This window comes from Oncorhynchus mykiss, chromosome 5 (assembly GCF_057628025.1).
Source record: "Oncorhynchus mykiss isolate SJ-2025 chromosome 5, ASM5762802v1, whole genome shotgun sequence".
NCBI classification, from domain to species: Eukaryota; Metazoa; Chordata; class Actinopteri; order Salmoniformes; family Salmonidae; genus Oncorhynchus; species Oncorhynchus mykiss.
This window is the reverse complement of record NC_143026.1, coordinates 66,465,034-66,485,532: the sequence shown is the minus strand read 5'-3', so window position 1 is coordinate 66,485,532 and position 20,499 is coordinate 66,465,034. Positions and strand designations below refer to the sequence as shown.

Genomic DNA, 20,499 nt, shown 5'->3' with positions numbered 1-20,499 from the left:
AATGTATCAGTCAATCAACGTCCATCCTTCGAAAATAGAAAAACATGGTCACGTGATACCTTGCCCCATCTAGGTACTTGTGGTGCTTTCACGACAACTGGGAACTGTGGCCTTCAGGTCGGAAATATACAAATATGCCCGAGTTTCCGGCTTGGAATTCCGTGTTGGAAGATCATTAAAAAGATTCTGCCCAGTCAGAGTTCGTTTTTTCCTAGTTGTCTTGAATGCACTGTAGTAGGAAGTGGAGATTTCCGAGTTCCCAGTTGTTTCGAATGTGGCATTGGTAGAGACGAACTTCATGGGATTATAGAGCTAACGTGCATACTAGCCAGCAAACGTTACAAGTGGAGCCGAAAGATAATACCGATGTCAAATGGGAGATACTCTGGATCAATTTCTAATGGCGTAGACTGAGAATAAATATAACTGTTCCAGGTAAGTCATGTAGGCCTATTGGTATTTGAATTTTCGCGAGCAGCATTTGTTTGGTTGTTCTTCATGGGTGAGGTCAATTTGTAACAAATGAAATTATTCTCAGCTAACTAGCCAGCAACCTTGGTAGCAGGTAAAGTGGTGTAACAAGATTATTATAAACGTCATACACTCCTTTTAGTGAACACCTTTGGCGAGTTTTAATGTGCAACGTTAGTGATTTTTCACCTGTGCTAATCAGTAATAATTCAAGAAGCGTCAATATTCGCCCGAATAAAGTAGTGTTATAGCACGTCCTTTTCATAACTTACCCTTTCCCACCTGTCATTAATTTAATTTCTTTATCAGAATCAGAAATGTCATATTTTACGTCAAATTTATAACAAAGTCAGGTGTGAGGTTGAATCAGCAGCTGCATCACAGACAGGTCAGAAACAGCTGTCCTAAATATAATTATGCAAATTGTCCTATTAATTATAAGAGAAGTGCTTTCAATCATGTATTATATGGAACCTATTTTTTGACTAGCTGTCCACTGTTTTTAATCTATTCTCCCAAAGATGTCATCAACACAGACTGACATTAAAATATCTGAACAATAAGCTGTATTTTCAATTTATTTAGAGATTGTTTACATTGTAATAGGGAAATGGACATGTCAATGAATATGTAATTAACCCATTAAACATATTGCATAATTGGTAGAATGCTCTATGTTTATGTTATTTGCCCATAAGCGATTTAATGAACATGTTGTCATTGTTGTGTATTATGGACACACAATTGCACTGGGATTTGACACATGATGTCAAATCCCAGGCAAGTGGTATGCTGCATAATAGCTCAGAGGCAGAAAACATTTGTGTAAATTCTCTAAATCAATAGGGATTGATTTTACCAGTGGAAACACATTGGACATGACCAGCCTGGTATGCCAATATTCCTAGTGGCAAAGTGGGACCTGGTCAATTAAATAGTCAGTTGGCAGAAGTTGGATATTCCCATGAAACTGTGAGGAGCCTCTGTGAGCAGTATGAGATTTGAAGGAGTTCATATTTTCCTTTGTCTCCCAGCTCCTGCTGAGACTTGCCCATGATGTGTTTGTGTAGGCAGCCTAGCCATGCATGTTTCACTGATTGTGCTCAATTTGTTAGAACAGGGCCTAGTAAATAAAAGGTTGTCTGTTTATACTCAAGCCATTGTATAAAACATTGTTTCATAAATTGTTATAGCCTATATGAAGTCCCCAGAGGCTGATCTCACTATTCATAACCCTGGTCATTCATAACCCCATTCATGGAAAAAAAAGAGTTTAGCAATTAGTTGTATTATTCCAGCTAATTAACTTTCTCACCCTAACAACACATCTGGTGGCCTATTGTTATCTCGATAAAATTATTTATTTTAGTAATCTGAGCTAGTGAAAACATAACCTTGTCCTGAACTGGGTGTGTTTTTTCCACACAATGGTGTTTCACAACAGTGGCTATGACACAAGGAGTGTCAGAGGTGAACTCCCAGTTTCCTGTTCAAACCCAGCCCCATGGAACACACTGTCACTGCCATTCACTGCTCTGGTAAATCAGTTACAGTACAACTCAATTCTGTGCAGCAGTAGCCTACAGATTAGGAGAGGGCATTTTTGCTCAAGTCAAATGTAGAAGCACTAAGGCCCAGGCCCTATTCTCAGACCATCTGCACCAAATCAATCTCCAGATTATGAAATTGGAAGTCAGTACGAGTTTGGGTTTTAGTATTCTGGGGGCTGCCATATCCGGTCTGCCACAAAGTACACATTTGGATTCCCTTTGCCTAGTCTAGTGGAGTGCTACATATTGAACTATGCCAGAGGTGATTGAACTTAATATCCACGACTAAAAATATCTTAATGACAGGAGAGTCCAGAACTGTTTAGAGAGCGTGGCGGTCTTGACCCCTGTTTGATTCCTGTAAACCTTTTCTGGCTGAAATTGTCTGATCACCTCCACATCTCTTCTCACTTAAGACTTTCCTGCTTTTTACAGGTGGCCTTTGAACCCTAATCCTTTCCAACTTTTCTCCCTCTAGGTTGATAGTGTTGACACTCAATGAATGTCAATGTCATTGTCGCTATATACAGTGCCTTCATAAAATATTCAAACCGTTTTACTTATTCCACATTTTGTTGTTACAGCCTGAATTCAAAATGGATTTAAAAAAAATATTCTCACCGGTCTACACACATTACCCCATAATGACAGTGAAAACATGTTTTTAGAAAATCTTGCTAATCTTTTGAAAATAAGGGTTGTGAATACTTTACAAAAGTACTCACACCCCTGTGCTATGACACTCTAAATGGAGCTCTTGCATCCAATTTCCTTTCATCATCCTCTACAACTTGATTGGAGTCCACCTGTGGCCAATTCAATTAGACATCATTTAGAAAGAAACACACCTGTCTATATAAATTCCCACAGTTGACAGTTCCTGTCAGAGCAGAAACTATTGTACCATGAAGTCCAAGGAACTGTCAGATCTCCGAGAATTGTGATGACGCATATCTGGGGAAGGATCTCCATCGTTGGTAAATGGAAAAAATATGGAACTACCCAGACTCTGCTTAGATCTGGCCGTCCGACCAAACTGAGAAAACGGGCAAGAAGGACCTTGGTCAGGGAGGTGACCAAGAGACCAATGACCACTCTGATAGAACTCCAAAGTCCCTTGGCTGAGATGGGAGAACCTGCCAGAAGGACAATAGTCTCTACAGCACTTCACCAATCTGAGCTTTATGGGAGAGTGGCCAGACTGAAGCCACTCCTGAGAAAAAGGTACATGACGGCACGCCTGAAGTTCTCAAAGAGGCACGTGAAATACTGCACGCATAATATTTTGCCTTGAGTCAATAATTGTACAATTTGGCCTGAATGCAAAGCGCTATGTCTGGAGAAAACCAGGTACAGCTCATCACCGTCTAACACCATCCCTACCGCAAGGCATGGTGGTGGTGGCATTATGCTGTGGGGATGCTTTTCAGTGGCAGGGACTGTGAGACTGGAAAGGATAAAGGGAACAATGAATGGAGCCAAATACAGGCAAATCCTTGATGAGAACCTACTTCAAAGTGCAAACGACCTTGGACTGGGGGCAAAGATTTACGTTCCAACAGGACAATGACCCCACGCATACAGCCAAAGCAATGCTAGAATGGCTTCAGAACAAGAATGTGAAAGTCATTGAGTGGCCCAGCCACAGCCCAGACTTGAATCCTGTGGAAAGACTTGTAGATTGCTGTTCACCGTCGCTCCCAATCTAATTTAACTGAGCTTGAGAAAATCTGCAAGGAAGAATGGGAGAAAATCCCCAAATCCAGATGTGCAAAGCAGATACAGACATACCCAAGACGACTCAAAGCTGTAATCGCCACCAAAGGTGCTTGTACAAAGTATTTACTCAGTGGTGTGAATACTGTTGTAAATGAAATATTTCTGTATTTCAATTTCACAAAATGTTTTTTACAAATGTTTTCACTGTCATTATGGGGTATTGTGTGTAGATGGGTGAGAAACTCTTTAATCCATGTTGAATTCAGGCTGTAACACAACTTGGAATAAATCAAGGGGTATGAATACTTTCTGATGGTATGATAACTGAGTGTACAAAACATTAGGAACACCTGCTCTTTCCATGAGACAGACCAGGTAAAAGCTATGATCCCTTATTGTTAAATCAACTTCAAACAGTGTAGATGAAGCGGAGGAGACGGGTTAAGAATGATTTTTTTTTAGCCTTGAGACAATTGAGACAGGGATTGTGTATGTGAGTTATTCAGAGGGGGAATGTGTAAGAAAATATTTAAGTGCCTTTGAACGGGGTATGGTAGTAGGTGCCAGGCGCACCGGTTTAAGTGTGTCAAGAACCTCAACGCTGCTGGGTCTTTAACACTCAATAGTTTCCCTTGTGTGTGTCAAGAATGGTCCCCCACCCAAAGGACATCCAGCCAACTTGACACACGTGTGAGAAGCATTGGAGTCAACATGGGCCAGCATCCCTGTGGAATGCTTTCGACACCTTGTAGAATCCATACCCCAACGAATTGAGTCTCTTTGAAGGCAAAAAGGGGTTCAACTCAAGATGAGGAAGGTGTTCATAATGTTTTGTACACTCCGTGTATATCCAAATCAGCAGGTAGCCTACTTAACTCATTTAGCATACCCTCAACATCTGCTATGTAGGTGAATTGCATCAATTATGGAGCTGTCAATGGTTGCTTACTGATTCCGGCATGATGCAATCAGTATTAGAAAATGTATTCAAATTGAGAAGTTAAATTGTACAAATTATGTAACTTGGGCTTTGCGTAGTTCTAAATTTCTAAAGTTTTTTATATAGATCCTCAATCTGGTTTCTCTGGCTGTACTAGAAAAAATACCATTCATCTCCAATAAAATAACTCGTCATCGGAAAGTGAGGGTGGTTGAACATGTGAATGGATGTGGCTTAGGTGTCATAAAAGCTTCACGAATCAACAGAGTGATTGATGTGAATAGTGAAACCAGACTGGAGGGCCAGTGACATCATTTGACAACGTGTTTTGCATTGACTCACTCAACTTGTTAAATGTTTCATTGTTGGCCATAAAAGACTAAAAACACCAGGAAATCAGCTCCAAGTGATTTTAATTTTGGAAATCTGTTCCCAAGTATTCCCATGCGTAATAGAGACACGTGATCATATACAAATGTAAGCAAGGTTTGAAATGTTTTGGTCAAATATTATATCTGTTTGGGCTTTTTGCGATCAATTTGTAGTCTACAAATTATTTGTAATTATGTTCCGGCCCCCTGAACATGCACTTAAAAAGTCATCCCGCGGCTGAATTTAGTTGATGATCTCTGTTGTAGGCATTCCTGCTTGTCTTCCATGCTTGAAAATATCTGTCAAACACAGTGAATAACAACTTGTAGTCATTCAAACCAGCTGTAGTGCTTAACTGTAGTCCCCCTTGCCTGAGGCGTAAAGTATGTGTGCTCTGTCAACAGTTGAGCAGTCGCTAGCATGCACCAGCTCGTTTCTGTGTTTTTAAAGTAACAACAAGAAACCAGCATCTGTTGCAAGAGGCTATTTTTTTTGTCTGTTTAACAGCATTTCTGTGTTTTTGATCTCTGAAATAAATAAGTCCTCAATGTTTTGTTGCCTGTCATGGATAGCGTCCTAGGTTTTTCTTGTGCACGTGACCTGGCTTGGAAAAACTCTGCATGGGCCCTTGTTTAGTCTAAAGGACAGTCTGAACACAGTCTACGCAATGGATCCAACGGAGGGTCGTTTGTGTAGCTCTCTACATAATTCTTAGTACTTTTGTGAGGCGGAATTTTTCGAACTCGACGCAAACGGAGCTCTGTTTCCGTAGACTGAAATCACTGTGGAGAGCCCTTAACTAGGGCCCAGGGTTTGTCCATGTCAGGTCTTATGGTAAGGAAAGACACAAGTGCTCTAGTCATAGGAGCAGAAGGGATCCAACCCAAGTATTAAAACCAGTGAATCACAGGAACCTCTGAGTGTTAAATTAGAGAATCAGTGTGATTTGCATGCATGCCCCAACCTGAGCATATTTCCAGCTGCTAGTATCCTGGTAATCAGAAGGAAGCGGCACACACCCAGGTCCTTATCATTGGGGGCAGACAGACAGGAAGAGAGAGTAAGGGAGGTGGAGACCTATTAATTAATTTCTTTCTTTTAGCCAGTTGGATCATAAAATCAATATGATCTTTGTTTTGTCTTTAGACTACTTCATGCAGTCTATGTTGAGTCGCTCTTACTCATGTATTGTGTTCTCATGTCCCTAGATGAGAGCCTCATGACCAGCATAAAGATCCCCTGAATTGGGAAGTTTGAACTACCACGTCCTACAACAGTACCTGGGACAGTATGGATTCTCTCCTGAGCTACAGAGGAGGTAGCAGCAGCTGCAAGTGTTTATGTTGGAGGCTGATACCATCATAGCTATTGACCATCAGAACACTAATACTGGAGTCTCTATAGAGACATGAACTGCTGACCTTGATCTACAGTGTGTTATTGTGTAAGCAGGACTAAGCAGTGCTCCCACACACCCCCTCCCACCTGGGCATTACGCCATGTCTCCTCTCTCTGCTCTGGGTGTTTTCTGTGGATTGTTCCTTCCTCTGTCTCTCAGTGAATACAACACTCACAACTGTATCCCACGGAAGAGTGTCCTTTACCAGGGTAAGTCCCTCACACTCACATCTCACCCTCACTCCCTGTTTTCTCATAACGGTGTAGTGGAGTGCATCTGTTTCCTCAAATACTAAAAAGTTGGAATGAACACACACAGTTTGTGATACAGAGCAATCATTGAGTTTTCGAATGCTTTCCTGTTTAGACAATATGAAGCTGTTCAGAGAGGAAGGGATTTGTAACTACTCCACCATGTTGGTTCGAGAGGATTTGGGCCTGCTGCTGCTCGGGGCTCGAGAGGCTGTCTATGCCCTGGACATCAATGATATTTCCATCAAGAAGTCATGGGTATTCAGTTATCCTCTTTAGCTATCAGTTATCCTGTATCATTTGCATACATTATTTTATAAATCACAAATGGACTGCAATAAAAGGCTCCTGTAACTACTCTGCGGTGACCTAATACCAATGCTTTGGAATCATAAATCCATTACCTAGAACATACTTTGATGTGCAGCTCTCTGTTAGGTATACTGGCGGGTCACCAAGGAGAAACAGATGGAGTGCACATACAAAGGGAAACATGCTGAAGTAAGTGTCTCCATCAATCATGAAACAGTTCTCCTCACAGATATCTGTGAAGTGAGTTGTTTATCTGAACACCAACTGAAGACAGGACAAACAGAACCAGATAAATTCACTGAAATCCATAAAATGACTTCTCATCCCCGTTCTCTTGCAGATCGAATGCCGTAACTACATCCGGACGCTGCATAAAGTGGATGATGGCAGAATGTATGTGTGCGGGACAAATGCTTTCAGTCCCACCTGTGATTACATGGTAAGAATAGCTTGGCCAGAACAGGACAGTTAGGACATCTTCCTGTAAGAATAGCTCTGGTATTTGAAGCTATCATGTGACTGCTGCAGACGGGCAGTTGTCATTGAATATTTACAGTGAGTGTGAAATGTTTGCATACTACAGACACCTGCCTTCACGCTCTCTACTGTTAGTGGCTACTGAGTGTAACACATTTTGCCCTCTGAGGATTAGTATAAAGTATATGCCTACATCTCACTCCCTGAAACCGTGTGAATGAATACAACTAAATAGTGGCTTTGTTTGTGACCCTGACAGACGTATTCTGAAGGACAGCTGAGACTAGAGGAAGCGCAGGAGGAGGGAAAAGGGAAATGCCCCTTTGACCCCTTCCAGAGATACTCATCCATCATGGTCGGTATGTACTGTGCCTCTCTTGTCTGTCTCTGGTTATCTGCTCTCACACAATGACAGACTTGTGCATCCATTGAAGTCCAACTTGCACCAACTGAAAAGTGGGGTTTCAAATGTGCAATCTAGAACTTTCATTTTCGGTTGAAAATGCTGCCGCTGCACTTGTTTAAGTGGGGGGGAGGGGAGGGGGGGGGTTGTAAAAGTGAAGGGGCTGGGTATTTGTGAATTGAACAAGTTTTCTGCTTTATGGCTCAATGTGTTTATTAGTTTGCGTTGCCAGTGGCAAAATTAAAGATTGCACCTGTAATTCTCTAAATACTTACAATATTATTTACTTCGCTTGAAGATCCATTATGTTTCCCCCTTGTAATTCTCATGTCTCTGATCTGCCAGGAAATGACCTGTACTCTGCTACCTCAATCAACTTCCTGGGCTCTGAGCCTGTTGTTCTCCGCAGCTCTTCCTCTGCTCTCCGCACCGAGTTCAAGAGCTCCTGGCTCAACGGTCAGCTCTCCTTCGCTGTTCATACTTGTTATAAACTTCTATACTGCTATACACCATGCCTTATATTCTATTCATTTGTGCACCATATCTCCTAACACCTGCAGATGAACTTTGAATGGCAAAATGTATCCATAGCATTTGACATACTCTGTACCTTGAGTAATAGCCTAGATCCTATAGGTCTCTGTGTTTTTGAATTATGAAACTGAACTTCAACTACTCCTGTAAAACAGTTCCTGATAGGTAGCGTAATAAGTGCTCATTATGGTTTGATTTCAGAACCCAACTTTGTGTACATGGACCTTGTCCCCGAGAGCAATAACAACCCAGAGGGCGATGATGATAAGGTCTACCTGTTCTTCAGCGAGAACGCCATGGAGTATGACTTCTACAACAAGCTCATGGTGTCACGAGTGGCTCGTGTATGCAAGGTAACAACTTGTTACAAATTTACTTTCAGCTGCAAGAAGTACAAGTTTCATTGGTCCATACATGGTATTTTAAATATAAAGAACAGTACACTGTTTAAACAGTGCAAGGGTATAGTGTGTGCATGTGTCCTTCTCTCCAAAAGTTTTCACTTGTTTGACTAGGGGGATATGGGCGGCCAGCGGACGCTCCAGAGGAAGTGGACGTCGTTCCTGAAGGCTCGTCTGGACTGCTCTCTGCCAGAGTCCAGCCTGCCCTCCATTGTACAGGATGTCTTCCTACTCAAAAATGATGACTGGAGCAAAAGTGTTTTCTACGCGGTGTTCACTCCCCAGTCGTGAGTATTCTCAATAGAATCCAATGACTTTAAAGTTGGTAACATTGTTTCAGTAGGAAGTGGACTGAGATTCTCACTATGTTTTAAATGGTTGCTTTACATGCACGTTTACCATAATCATAGGGACAGGAGTTTTCCCCAACCATGTGACCTGACCAGGTAAAAGCCCTGGCTAATGGAGGGATAACTATGGCCTAGGGGTATTTATCACGTGGTCAGGAAAGACATAGGGCCCTAACCATAATATATATTGGTGGTTTGAAAACATCAAACATGTTTTTCTGACTGTGTGTTTGCGCTAGGAGCTTGTCCGACATGTCTGCAGTGTGTGCGTACAGTGTGTCAGCTATCGGAGACGTGTTCAATAAGGGGAAGTTTAAGACACCAGTGACTGTGGAGACGTCCCATGTGAAGTGGGTAATGTACAGTGGAGAGGTGCCCACCCCCAGACCTGGAGCCGTAAGTCCCAATTTAATATCATTGTGAATCTCTAAATGGTTTAGGGCCACAAAAGGAACTTTTCTACATTTCAACTACTAACTCAGCACTAATAAATTTATTATCATTATCAAGTTATTACCACTCATCAATCCTTTGTTTTTCAGTGCATTAACAATGCAGCACGGGCCCTTGGGATGGAGCGCTCCCTGGACCTGCCAGACAAGACCCTGCAGTTCATCAGGGACCGGCCCCTCATGGACGAGGCCGTGCGCCCTCTGACCGGGGGTCCGCTGCTGGTCAAAAAAGGTGCCATGTTCACGCGCCTGGTGGTGGACAACGTGCTAGCTCTGGATGGAGAGAGATACGCAGTCATGTTCATCGGCACAGGTACTGTACAGCACACACACAGCCCCAAAACAGACTTCTTCTGGCAGTGGCTATCAATGACATGGGTGTTCTTCTCTTCTTACAGAGAACGGCTATGTGCAGAAGGCAGTGAACTATGCTGGGGAGATGTTCATCATTGAGGAAATACAGCTGTACCAGACCCCAGAGGCTATCAGGACGCTACGCCTCTCCTCCAGCACGGTAACACTAACTCAAGTCAATCAAACTTGATTTGTATCGCGCATTTAACAAATGCGTTCTTCAAATGTCTTATTGGCAACTCGGGTTTAAAACCCCAAGGTGCAGCAACATTTTACAAAGCATTTTGCAAAACAACATTTTACTGATAAAGGTAATTCATACAATGTAAACATAACAGTTTTTCATGATCAATGTCAGTTTATTGTTGTCTACAGGCACTTCTGCAGACCGATGGTTACTCATTTACGTTTTATTTCCTTGGCACTTACAATAGAGCATTCAAGGAGAATGGCATTGTCATTGCTGTTACTAACAGTGGGTGGAGCCGACTCATCGAGCTGCTGACACTCATGTGGTATTTGCTTGTTTGTATTCTTGTTTCCTCAGGGTCAGTTGTATGCAGGCTCAGATTTTGGAGCAGTACAGATGCCTCTGAGTGACTGTGGCCGCTATGAGTTGTGTCTGGACTGTGTCTTGGGCAGAGACCCTTACTGTGGATGGGACCTCTCCACTGGCATATGCTCTGCTGTGGCCAGTTCATCCTCTGACACGTACGCTCCACACTAGCATTTTCACTGGGGAGTAACCTCTGACTTTAAATAAAGATTACAAGTGTTTACTATATGTTAGAATGTAAGTATATACTTGATATATTAGGGTATTTGTCTTTCAGGAACATGATTCAAAGTCTAAAAGATGGTGATATATCAAAATGTCCAAAATCAGGTAAATTGATTTCACAATATTTCACAATAAATGTTCAGCACATTACCAACAAAGAACAGATCTAGTCATCACTTCCTTTGACAAGTAGATACACATAGAAATAATTGTGTTTTTTGCAGAGACTGTGAAGCCAGAGAACTACACCTTAGTCCCTGGGAACAACATCAAGCTGCCGTGCCATCCTGCCTCCAACCTGGCACAGGTACACTGGCTCTTCTTAGGGCAACAGCTGCATGCTGACGCTAAGTATTACATCTACAACGGAGGAATCCTTATTCTTAATGCCTCTGCCTCCGACGCGGGCCAGTACACCTGTGAGTCTGTAGAGCAGGTGAAAAGCAGACCACACACCAGGACTATGGCAGTCTATCAACTGCGGCCCCACACTAATGCAGAGGGTGAGGAGGAGGAGACGACGACAGAGTCCCCCTATAGCCACAATACCCCACTACCAGAGGTGCCACAGACTTTGGAGCCCCCGCTCCCTCCTGAGTCATGGAGTGTAGACAGCAGGGTGGTAGGCCTGCAGGTGGCGGTAGCGCTCCTCTCTCTGATGCTGCTTGGTCTAGTAGCCTGGAATCTATATAAAAGGAGCTTTAGAAACAGATCTTCAGAGAACTCAGGTGTGGGCCAGGTGAAAAGGCTGTCAGTTGACTACATTCAAAATAGGACTTCAGTGATTAAGTTGCTGGGACCTACACCCAGTCATAACGCAAACAATAACCATCACGCGGTCATAGCTTTCAAAGGGAATGGGAAGCACCACTTTTCTCCGGGAGGCAATATTTCCACTATGGATGGGTTGGGTTACATTGACAACGAGTCAGAAATCTGACCGAGTGTTAACCACTCTCTGGGGTTTGCTCTCTTTCTCTCACCAGGCAGCTGATTTAGGACACTATGGCAATGTCAAGCTCTGTACATTGGACTTGCGATAGAGGGGAATGTTTTATATTTTTCTAGGAATTGTCCAGAAAAACATTTTCCCACCAGGTTGAATTTATTTTATATAGTCATGCCATAATGCAAATATACAGTGAGCTCCAAAAATATTGTGCCCAGTAGAAATTAATGGTAAATAATGCATTGTTGTGAGTAACTTATTGTAAATATGAATAGAATGTTTCTAAAAATGTTAATGTGGCTACAGATAGTCCTGAATGAATTGTGATTAATTAGAAAGTTACAGATCAAATATCATACCCACCTCTCACAATTACAATAACAGGGGAGGTTAGCATGATATTTGTGCATCTAACTTTCTCACTCATAATTATTCACAATTTCATTCAGGACTATCTGTAATCATGATAGCAGCCACATTAATGGAGAAGTGTTTAGAAGCATATTTAATTTTTTATTTACAATAAGTGACTAGGATGACAATATATTATTTACCATTAATTTCTATTGGGCACAAAATAATCTGAAACACTACCAAAACAAACAGCAAATGCATCCAACAAGTTTCTAGAAAGGGAAAGACCTAGTCAGTTGTACAACAGATGTGTCTTCCGCATTTAACCCAACCCTTCTGAATCAGAGAGGTGGGCTGCCATAAATCGACATCCACGTCTTCGGCGCCCGGGGAACACTGGGTTAACTGCCTTGCTCAGGGGCAGAACGACTGTCACAAGCTTGATGTAATAATCATTGTGTGTTAAGAATATGGGATCAAATACTGAACTACTTTAATACACAAGTGAATTTGTCCCAATACTTTTGGTCCCCTAAAATGGGGGGTGGAGGTGGAAGAGAAAGACACTATGTACAAAAAGTTATGTAATTTCTAAACGGTTCACCCCAGATGGATGACAATTACTCTCAAATTAAATCTGACATTCTGCACTTCAACCTCAGCCATTGTATCATTTAAAATCCAAAGTGCTGGAGTGCATAGCCAAAACAACAATGTGCCACTGTCCCAATACTGTTGGAGCTCACTGTACTGTGCTAAATATTTTGTACAGTTATGGTATATTTCAAATATTTTGTATTAAAGGCCCAGTGCAGTCAATGTGATTTTCCTATATTTTGTATATACAGTACTAGTTAAAAGTTGACACCTACTCATTCCAGGGTTTTCCTTTATTTTTAGTATTTTCTACATTGTAGCATAAGTGAAGACCTCAACTATGAAATAACACACAGGGAATCATGTAATAAACCAAAAACAAACAAAGTTGCCACCATTTACCTTTGACAGCTTTGCACACTCTTGGCATTCTCTCAACCAGCTTCATGAAGTAGTCACCTGGAATGCATTAAGTTAATTTGTGGAATTTCTTTCCTTTTAATGCATTTGAGCCAATAAGTTATTGTGACAAGGTATGGGAGGTATACAGAAGATTGCCCTATTTGGTAAAAGACCAAGTCCATATTATGTCAAGAACAGCTCAAATAAGCAAAGAGAAACAAGTCCATCATTACTTTAAGACATGAAGGTCATTCAATCTGGGAACATTTCAAGTGCAGTCACAACAACCATCAAGCGCTATGATGAAACTGGCTCTCATGAGGACTGGCAGTTACCAGCCTCAGAAATTGCAGCCCAAATATGTTTAAGTAACAGACATCTCAACATCAACTGTTCAGAGGAGACTGTGAATCAGGCCTTCATGGTCAAATTGCTGCAAAGAAACCACTAAAGGACACCAATAATAAGAAGGCTTGCTTGGGCCAAGAAACATGAACAATGTACTTTAGACCTGTGGAAATCTGTCCTTTGGTCTGATGAGTCCAAATTTGAGATTTATGGTTCCAACCGCCGTGTCTTTGAGACGTAGAGTAGGTGAACGGATGATCTCTGCATGTGTGGTTCCCACCGTGAAGAATGGAGGTGTGATGGTGCTTTGCTGGTGACGGTCTGATTTATTTAGAATTCAAGGCACACTTAACCAGCATGGCTACCACAGCCTTCTGCAGCGATAGCACAAACCAGATGGGATATCATTCATTTTTCAACAGGACAATGACCCAACAACTCCAGGCTGTGTCAGGGCTATTTGACCAATAAGGAGAGTGATGGAGTGCTGCATCAGATGACCTGGCCTCCACAATCACCAGCCTCAACCCAATTGAGATGGTTTGGGATGAGTTGGATCACAGAGTGAAGGAAAAGCAGCCAACAAGTGCTCAGCATATGTGAGAACTCCTTCAAGACTGTTGTAAAAGCATACCAGGTGAAGCTGGTTGAGAGAATGCCAAGAGTGTGCAATGCTCTCAAAGGCAGGCTACTTTGAAGAATCTCATATTTTGATTTAACACTTTTGGTTACTGCATGATTCCATGTGTGTTATTTCACAGTTTTGATGTCTATTCTACAATGTAGAAAATAGTCTAAATAAAGGAACTATTGAATGAGTTGTGTCCTTTTGACTGGTACTGTATGTATATGTAGCAGAAAAGCGATAAATACAAAAAGGGTCCTCAGAGTGGTATGGGTAAAAATGTACAGCAACTGACGTCAGTCACTTCACTGGAATTCGTTTTTCTTCTGGGAGTTTGTTTTACACAATGATAGAGATGAGGTCTGCCTGTCATAATGTCCCTGCCATTATGATCTACTGAAAGCTGTGAATACAGTATTGGTATGGCATTTTGTACTGTATTGAAAATAAATGCATACTTTAAAGTATGAAGTAAACACAATGTCATGTGATAATTGTTTGAAATGTTTATGGTAGTGAGTCATTGCTAGTCTCGTACGACCCATCCTGATCTCGCAAGCTTACATTCTGTTTCACTCCACGGACACAGTATCTGTGTAGCGAAACAGAATGAAAGCTTGCAAGATCAGGGTGGTTCGTGCTAGGCTTAGTCATTGCAGCAACACATTTTAAGCATTTTCAAGAATGTCTTCTAAATATTCACTACAGAATGACATGCATTACAGACAAGCCATACAAAGCAAATAAAAAAATAAACCTCTATGGTAGTTAACCCAGGCGATGAACACTTGAGTATGTGACTTAACTTATTATTTGATTTTTCTATTCAAGATGAGTGGCTGCCGCTCTCCCAACCACATTGTAAACACAAAGCTCCAGCCTGGAACACACTGACTGAGATGAGCTGTTTTGGAGCACTGGCTAGAGAGAAGGGGTATTACAACAGGGCACTGACCATCAAAAGCAAAGAAAGATCAGTGCACTCCACAGGATGAGTGAAATATAAAAGGCTCAGGTTGAATTAGAAGGATACAGTATCTAGCATTAGTGATGTGTTTAAGCACATTTCTCATTGGCTTTGTCTAGTAGCAGCACTTAAGGCGACAGTCAAGGGGGGAAAAGAATTAACATGCAAATACCTCATGTACGATTAAGGCGCATTTAGTTTTCAGAAACAAGGCAAAAGCAGATCAAGCAAGAAGAAAAGGTATCAAAAACAAACACTTGTAATATCAATAAAAAACTAAATACATCTCATCACTAAATAAAAAATGCACTATATAAACATCCATATTTCCAACTTCAAGGAGAGGACCCTGATCCTTCAGTCATGTCCAGTAGTGTTAAGGCTTTTGTTGATTTCATGAAGTACAGTATTGTACTGGCAAGAATTGATCACCGAATATGGCTGCCAAAATTGATCCAAAAACAACTTTGGAATCACCTTGCTTCTTTTCTGTTTCAGACATATCAATTTTGTTGAACAGTATTAATTCTGCTACTGTAATATAAAGACCCCTAGCTCTCCAAGTACAAAATAAAAATAAACATTTTCTCCAGTCGCTCTTTCAAATATGAGGGAACAGATTAATATTTTGAGAGTAGAAAATAAATGTAAACATGTAATGGATCATATTTTGAATCTCCATCACACATTTTTCCAACAATATAAGGCTTAGATGTGTTTCCCTGGAAAAGCTTCCCACTCCAGTAAACAATGTCTATAACAGTGGCCTCTTAAGTCTAAAACAAAGTACTGCTGAATAAAGTCAGCTAATTATGCCTTTTTTCCCCTTAACATTCTTACTTAAATTCCAGCTATGCATTTCATATAGTGTCAAGGTGAGATTGTACTAGTGTGGCGTGGTGGACTATCTTGCATGCCATGGAATAAAGTGCTCCGTCTCCATCTAGAGTACACTTAGGGTTTTATTTACCAGGGGCCATTGTCTGGGTAGCTTGGCACAGCGGGGTATTGGGGTAGGCTTGGGCCAGTTTCATTGATAGCATTGAAGCCGGCCTCTCTCACAGGGGCACTCTTCCAGAGTCCAGTGGTCCACTCTTCCTGTGCACGCTCAAAGCTACCCCCTCCGCCACGGTACATCCCATGAACCTGATAGAAGCAGAGCAGACAAACCAACCAGTCATACAGTCATGAAAGTTAATTCTCTTTCCTTGCCTACAATGATAATTGTCAAAACGGCGGGGGGTATTTTTTCTGGTTTGTGTATGTGTTTCCGGGTGCTCGTGCATTTTTCAGGTGTGTGTGTGCGCGCACGTTGGACTCACCCTGATGAGAACCAATCCCATCAACACAGTCACCAGAGTAAAGAGCAGAGCTGAGAATAGCATGACTACAGCAGAACCCACGTTGTAGCTGAAAAACAGCACTGTCGCGATCCAACCACTTTGGGGGTTTGTGGTGGAGCAGTGGGGTTAGTATTTGTCAATGGCATGAATACTGGATTACATCAACTGTAGTTATTCACCTATCACAGCATGACGCTGCAGTGAGTAAAATTAAGGTAGCATTGATACATACTCTACAGGTGATCTTTATTGCCAAACTGAAGATTTTTCTATATTCCTGAGGTAAGTGAAACACAAGCCATTCAGATATAGCAGCCAAAGTCCTAGACAGTCCCTTCCAGGCTTGAGGAAATAAAATATTCATACTTACCAAGCACCCCAACCAGAGATGCCCACAGTCTGAATGAGAGCGAAAACACACTGGAGGAAGAAGATGAAGAAAAAGGCCATGAAGTTGAAGGAACTGTCAGCTCTAAGAAAGACAAAGGGAGTTATGAAGTCAGTCAAGAAAATTGTATTTGGAGTGAAAAATGATAGACGTTCGGCTTGACGTTTGTTGAGTGGACCTTACCGAAAGGCCTTGTAGAGAGGTCTAAACCAGCATGTGTAGCTGCACGGACTGAAGAGAAGAAGCCAGAGCAGGGAAAGGCCAAAATTGGCTGCACTTCCCCCTCCTGCCCACCAAGCTATGCATGACACCACGTTCACACACAGTGTGACTGAATACACTGCAGAGAGGAGCAGAGATAGCAGAAAACATTAACATTCACTCAGCATTGAATGAAACACAGTCCAGTTCCCAGAGTAGGCCTGTGTGTGACTCAAGAAGGTTTGTTGGTGTAACTCACACATCCAGAGGTTGTAGACCCTGCGCACCAGCTGTCGGTGCGGGGCTGGGATCTCCTCCTCCACATTCTGGTAAAAGCAGGGCTTGATTCGCAGGAACTTAGGCAGCAGTGGGAAGTTGTTGACCCGCTCTGAAAACGGATGATTACAATATGGGAAAACAGCATGTCAGTGCAGAGATGGCACAGGAAAACAAGAATACAGTGAAATTTGAGATTTTCTTTAGCAATATTATAACAAATGGTGAGGCACAATAGTGAAAGTGGTCAGTGTTATCAGTTGATCTTTATGTCCACAATTTAACTATGAGAATGTGATTAAATTATCATAATAATATACAACAAAATAATAAGTAGAGTTACATGTCAGGATATTATTTGACAATAAATAGTATTGTTTTGACAATTGTAATATTATTTTTGCACTAGTTGGCTGTAGCTGCACCAAAACTCCAGTATTTCTCCATCTTCTTTTTAAATAGGGAGACAATTTCATTTCAGAACTTATTTCCATGAGTGATCAAAACTTGTTTTCTCATGGCTCCCTCTTGTCCAGCTGCAGCAGACATATGGTGAGCAATACATATAGCATCTTGAGAATTGCAACACATCGTATCGGGATAATATCATATCAATAGCAATTCCCAGCCCTACTGAGTGTGGTATGGCTATTTGAATAAAAGGATATAAGTGACACACTCTAATCTGTGTCATGCATATGCATTACTTGTAGCAGGTACATGTCATGTTTCATGAAGAACATAATTGAATTGCAAAACATTTCGATACAAACCTGTCATTATGAAATCCTATGTGTGTTCTTTCCTGCAACATAATACAAATAATTGGCACTTTCCATCTCATAAAAATTAAATGAAAAAAAAAAGTATAAATAATTATCTGGGGACGTGCAGTGTCTAATTTACAACTAATCAACAACAACAAAACAGAAGTCATATCAAGATGATGACAAAGGTGAAATTAAATGCATGAGATGGCAAGGTCACGTGCCCCTACTAGATACGGGTACGCTAGCTAGGAGGTAATATTTTCGGTAAACCCAGTTTAAATAATAAACGTAGCTTTGATACATTTCTTATGTTAAGTTAAGTGGCTAACTATGATTTGGCAATAAAATATAAGACCACGCGTAAAATAAAATGTTTGAATAACTGAACTACCTCTATTAGCAAGCTAACGTTAATTAGCTACAGTAACGTTAAATTAGCTAGTCCTGTCAGTATGTAGATGATGATTTGTTAGCGGTCTTCAAGCGAAATGAAAAGTCTAGCTGCCGAGTGGATACAGTGAACTGGTTGATAACAGATTCAATGTTCATTTAAATAAATAAAGCTAGTGACTGTGTAACGTATTTTCTTGTAATTCAATGTTTCGCTAGCACCTACCTGAAAACCACTAACTCCAGTTCGGTTCGGGATGGTCGACACTAGCTACCACAGCCACAAACTCATCAACCCCGCCCATTTCTACAATCTATCTTCTTAAAAGCAGATTTTTACAGCTAAACCTAATTTCAGTCCTAACCTTTACCACATTGCTCACTTTATGCCTAACCATAACCTTAAATTAAGACCAAAACCCGACATTTTGTTTTCATAAATTTGTACGATATAGCCTATCTTGACTTTGTGTCTGTGCTATCTAGCTAGTAGAGGAAACTGTTGGGGTTGCGTCCAACCAAATCTCCCGCACTGCATTGAGGGAGTGGTAGTTCAACACAGGTCCCACCAAGGCAAATTTGAATACGATTGTTTCGATTGTGAATCTACAGATCCTATATATGATGATCTTATATAGTGCGTGGAGGGAAGACGTGTGGCTTCAGAGAGAGATGGATGATTCTTGTCCCTTGACATGATAACAGCTACGTTATGGAAAATTGACAATTATGTATTTTCTTGATCAACTATCAGTTTTGTGGAGTTGATGTTGAATATGATTTTCTATTGTCAGGAGTTTACTATTGCCCGATTCCCTTGACATACGTTATATTGTATTTACCATATGGTTAGGCTACATATTGGTACCGTACAGTGTCCTAGAAATATTTTCTGCAACACATTTTACACCCCACAGTAGCAGAAACCCAAACAGAATATGTGAAGAAACTTCACTTCTGTTGATCTCAGTCATACCTAGTTAATCCATCACTAACTCGTCCATTTGCATCCCACACCTCAACAAAAGGCTCATACTTTCCCAAACCATAGTATTTTCTGGTGATTTTCATTGAGACATGATACTTGCCAACTGTGTTCTCCAATGAGTTAATCAATGATCATTGTGTCTGTAACTCTGAATTGTATTTATTTGTTGAGAGAGTGCATCTGACAAGGAGGAGCCCTCACATGAAGGCCTTTTGAGAGGAAGAGGAGATCGACAATAAATTATTTTTCCTTTTATAGATTTCATTCCCTCCTCAGCCTTACATCTTGTTGTTATTTTTTAGTACTACATTGACATTGATCACTGCATTGTTGGGTGTAGAGTTAGCAAGAAAGGCATTTCACAGTACTTGTGCACTTGGGGCTCCTGAGTGGTGCAGTGGTCTAAGGCACTGCATATCAGTGCTAGAGATGTCATTACAGACACCCTGGTTTAAATCCAGGCTGTGTCACAACTGGCTGTGATTGGGAGTCCCATTGGATGGTGCACAATTGGCCCAGTGTCATCTGGGTTTGGCTGATGTAGGCTGTCATTGTAAATAAGAATTTGTTCTTAACTGACTTATCTAGTCAAACAAACATGACATCAAATTGTATTGGTCACATATTTAGTAGATGTTATTGCAGGTAGCGAAATACTTGCGCTTAGGAGCTAGAAGCAGAGCTGCCATATCTGTCAGCGCCATCTGTCCAACGTTTGTCTACCTCATGTGTCTTCTTGTCAGAGAGGTTTTGCCTTTTGTATTATTTTTCAGTTCTTCTAAATTGTCAACTGTTTAGGCATCATTTTATTTTCCCATTAAAACAATTAACTGACATTCAGACAGACATTCTGTTAATTTATTTAATATTGCATGCATGCAAGCTTGTATTTTGATTACTTCACAGTACATACATCGTTTCTGATTATCAACATGTTTAGAGTATTAAACACACTGAGTGACTTTGTCCAATCACGACTTTATTAGAATTTTGTTCCACGACACTATTCAGTGAAATCCAATCACTGATCGTACTCTCTTGAAAACAGAGAAAGCAACCTATCATAAAAGAACAACATCTCAAAAGAAGGCGTGACTGACAAAATATCCAGAAAAAAACGTCTAGATCCCGCCCT

At 41.1% G+C, this 20,499-nt stretch overlaps 2 protein-coding genes across 6 annotated transcripts; one reads left to right on the top strand and one right to left on the bottom strand.

The window, feature by feature from the left end:
- Positions 1-281: 281 nt before the first annotated feature.
- LOC110524339 (semaphorin-4E) lies at positions 282-14,517 on the top strand. The gene is made up of 16 exons (XM_090235601.1): positions 282-435; positions 6,261-6,370; positions 6,505-6,660; positions 6,818-6,960; positions 7,141-7,203; positions 7,355-7,453; positions 7,751-7,850; positions 8,240-8,350; positions 8,630-8,781; positions 8,944-9,116; positions 9,419-9,575; positions 9,722-9,944; positions 10,030-10,145; positions 10,533-10,696; positions 10,819-10,871; positions 10,991-14,517. Exons 2-16 carry the CDS (start codon positions 6,343-6,345, stop codon positions 11,704-11,706), a joined length of 2,454 nt encoding a protein of 817 aa, XP_090091727.1. The 5' UTR covers positions 282-435; positions 6,261-6,342; the 3' UTR covers positions 11,707-14,517.
- A 15-nt stretch (positions 14,518-14,532) lies between these two features.
- LOC110524338 (secretory carrier-associated membrane protein 4) lies at positions 14,533-18,969 on the bottom strand. Of its 5 annotated transcripts, none has more exons than XR_016496247.1 (7): positions 18,603-18,969; positions 17,990-18,021; positions 17,200-17,328; positions 16,923-17,079; positions 16,722-16,771; positions 16,331-16,448; positions 14,533-16,154 (listed from the first exon to the last, which is right to left on the bottom strand). XR_016496247.1 is itself a non-coding variant. In XM_021603893.3 (7 exons), the coding sequence occupies exons 2-7, from the start codon at positions 17,994-17,996 to the stop codon at positions 15,975-15,977; spliced, it is 693 nt and encodes a 230-aa protein (XP_021459568.1). In that variant the 5' UTR covers positions 17,997-18,021; positions 18,603-18,969; the 3' UTR covers positions 14,533-15,974. The 5 variants fall into 5 exon arrangements, 4 of the variants coding, with proteins under 4 accessions (XP_021459568.1, XP_090091730.1, XP_090091733.1 ...); XM_021603893.3 differs by having other exon boundaries at positions 16,722-16,823; XM_090235604.1 differs by lacking the exon at positions 16,331-16,448 and having other exon boundaries at positions 16,722-16,823.
- Positions 18,970-20,499: the final 1,530 nt, after the last annotated feature.

Coding starts and splice junctions, on each gene's coding strand:
- LOC110524339 (XM_090235601.1), top strand. CDS start 6,343: ATGGATTCTCTCCTGAGCTACAGAGGAG. Junction 7,851..8,239: donor ATACTCATCCATCATGGTCG/GTATGTACTGTG, acceptor CTGATCTGCCAG/GAAATGACCTGTACTCTGCT. Junction 10,697..10,818: donor GCCAGTTCATCCTCTGACAC/GTACGCTCCACA, acceptor TTTGTCTTTCAG/GAACATGATTCAAAGTCTAA.
- LOC110524338 (XM_021603893.3), bottom strand. Junction 17,080..17,199: donor GGTCTACAACCTCTGGATGT/GTGAGTTACACC, acceptor TCCTCTCTGCAG/TGTATTCAGTCACACTGTGT. Junction 16,155..16,330: donor TGGGATTGGTTCTCATCAGG/GTGAGTCCAACG, acceptor TGCTTCTATCAG/GTTCATGGGATGTACCGTGG.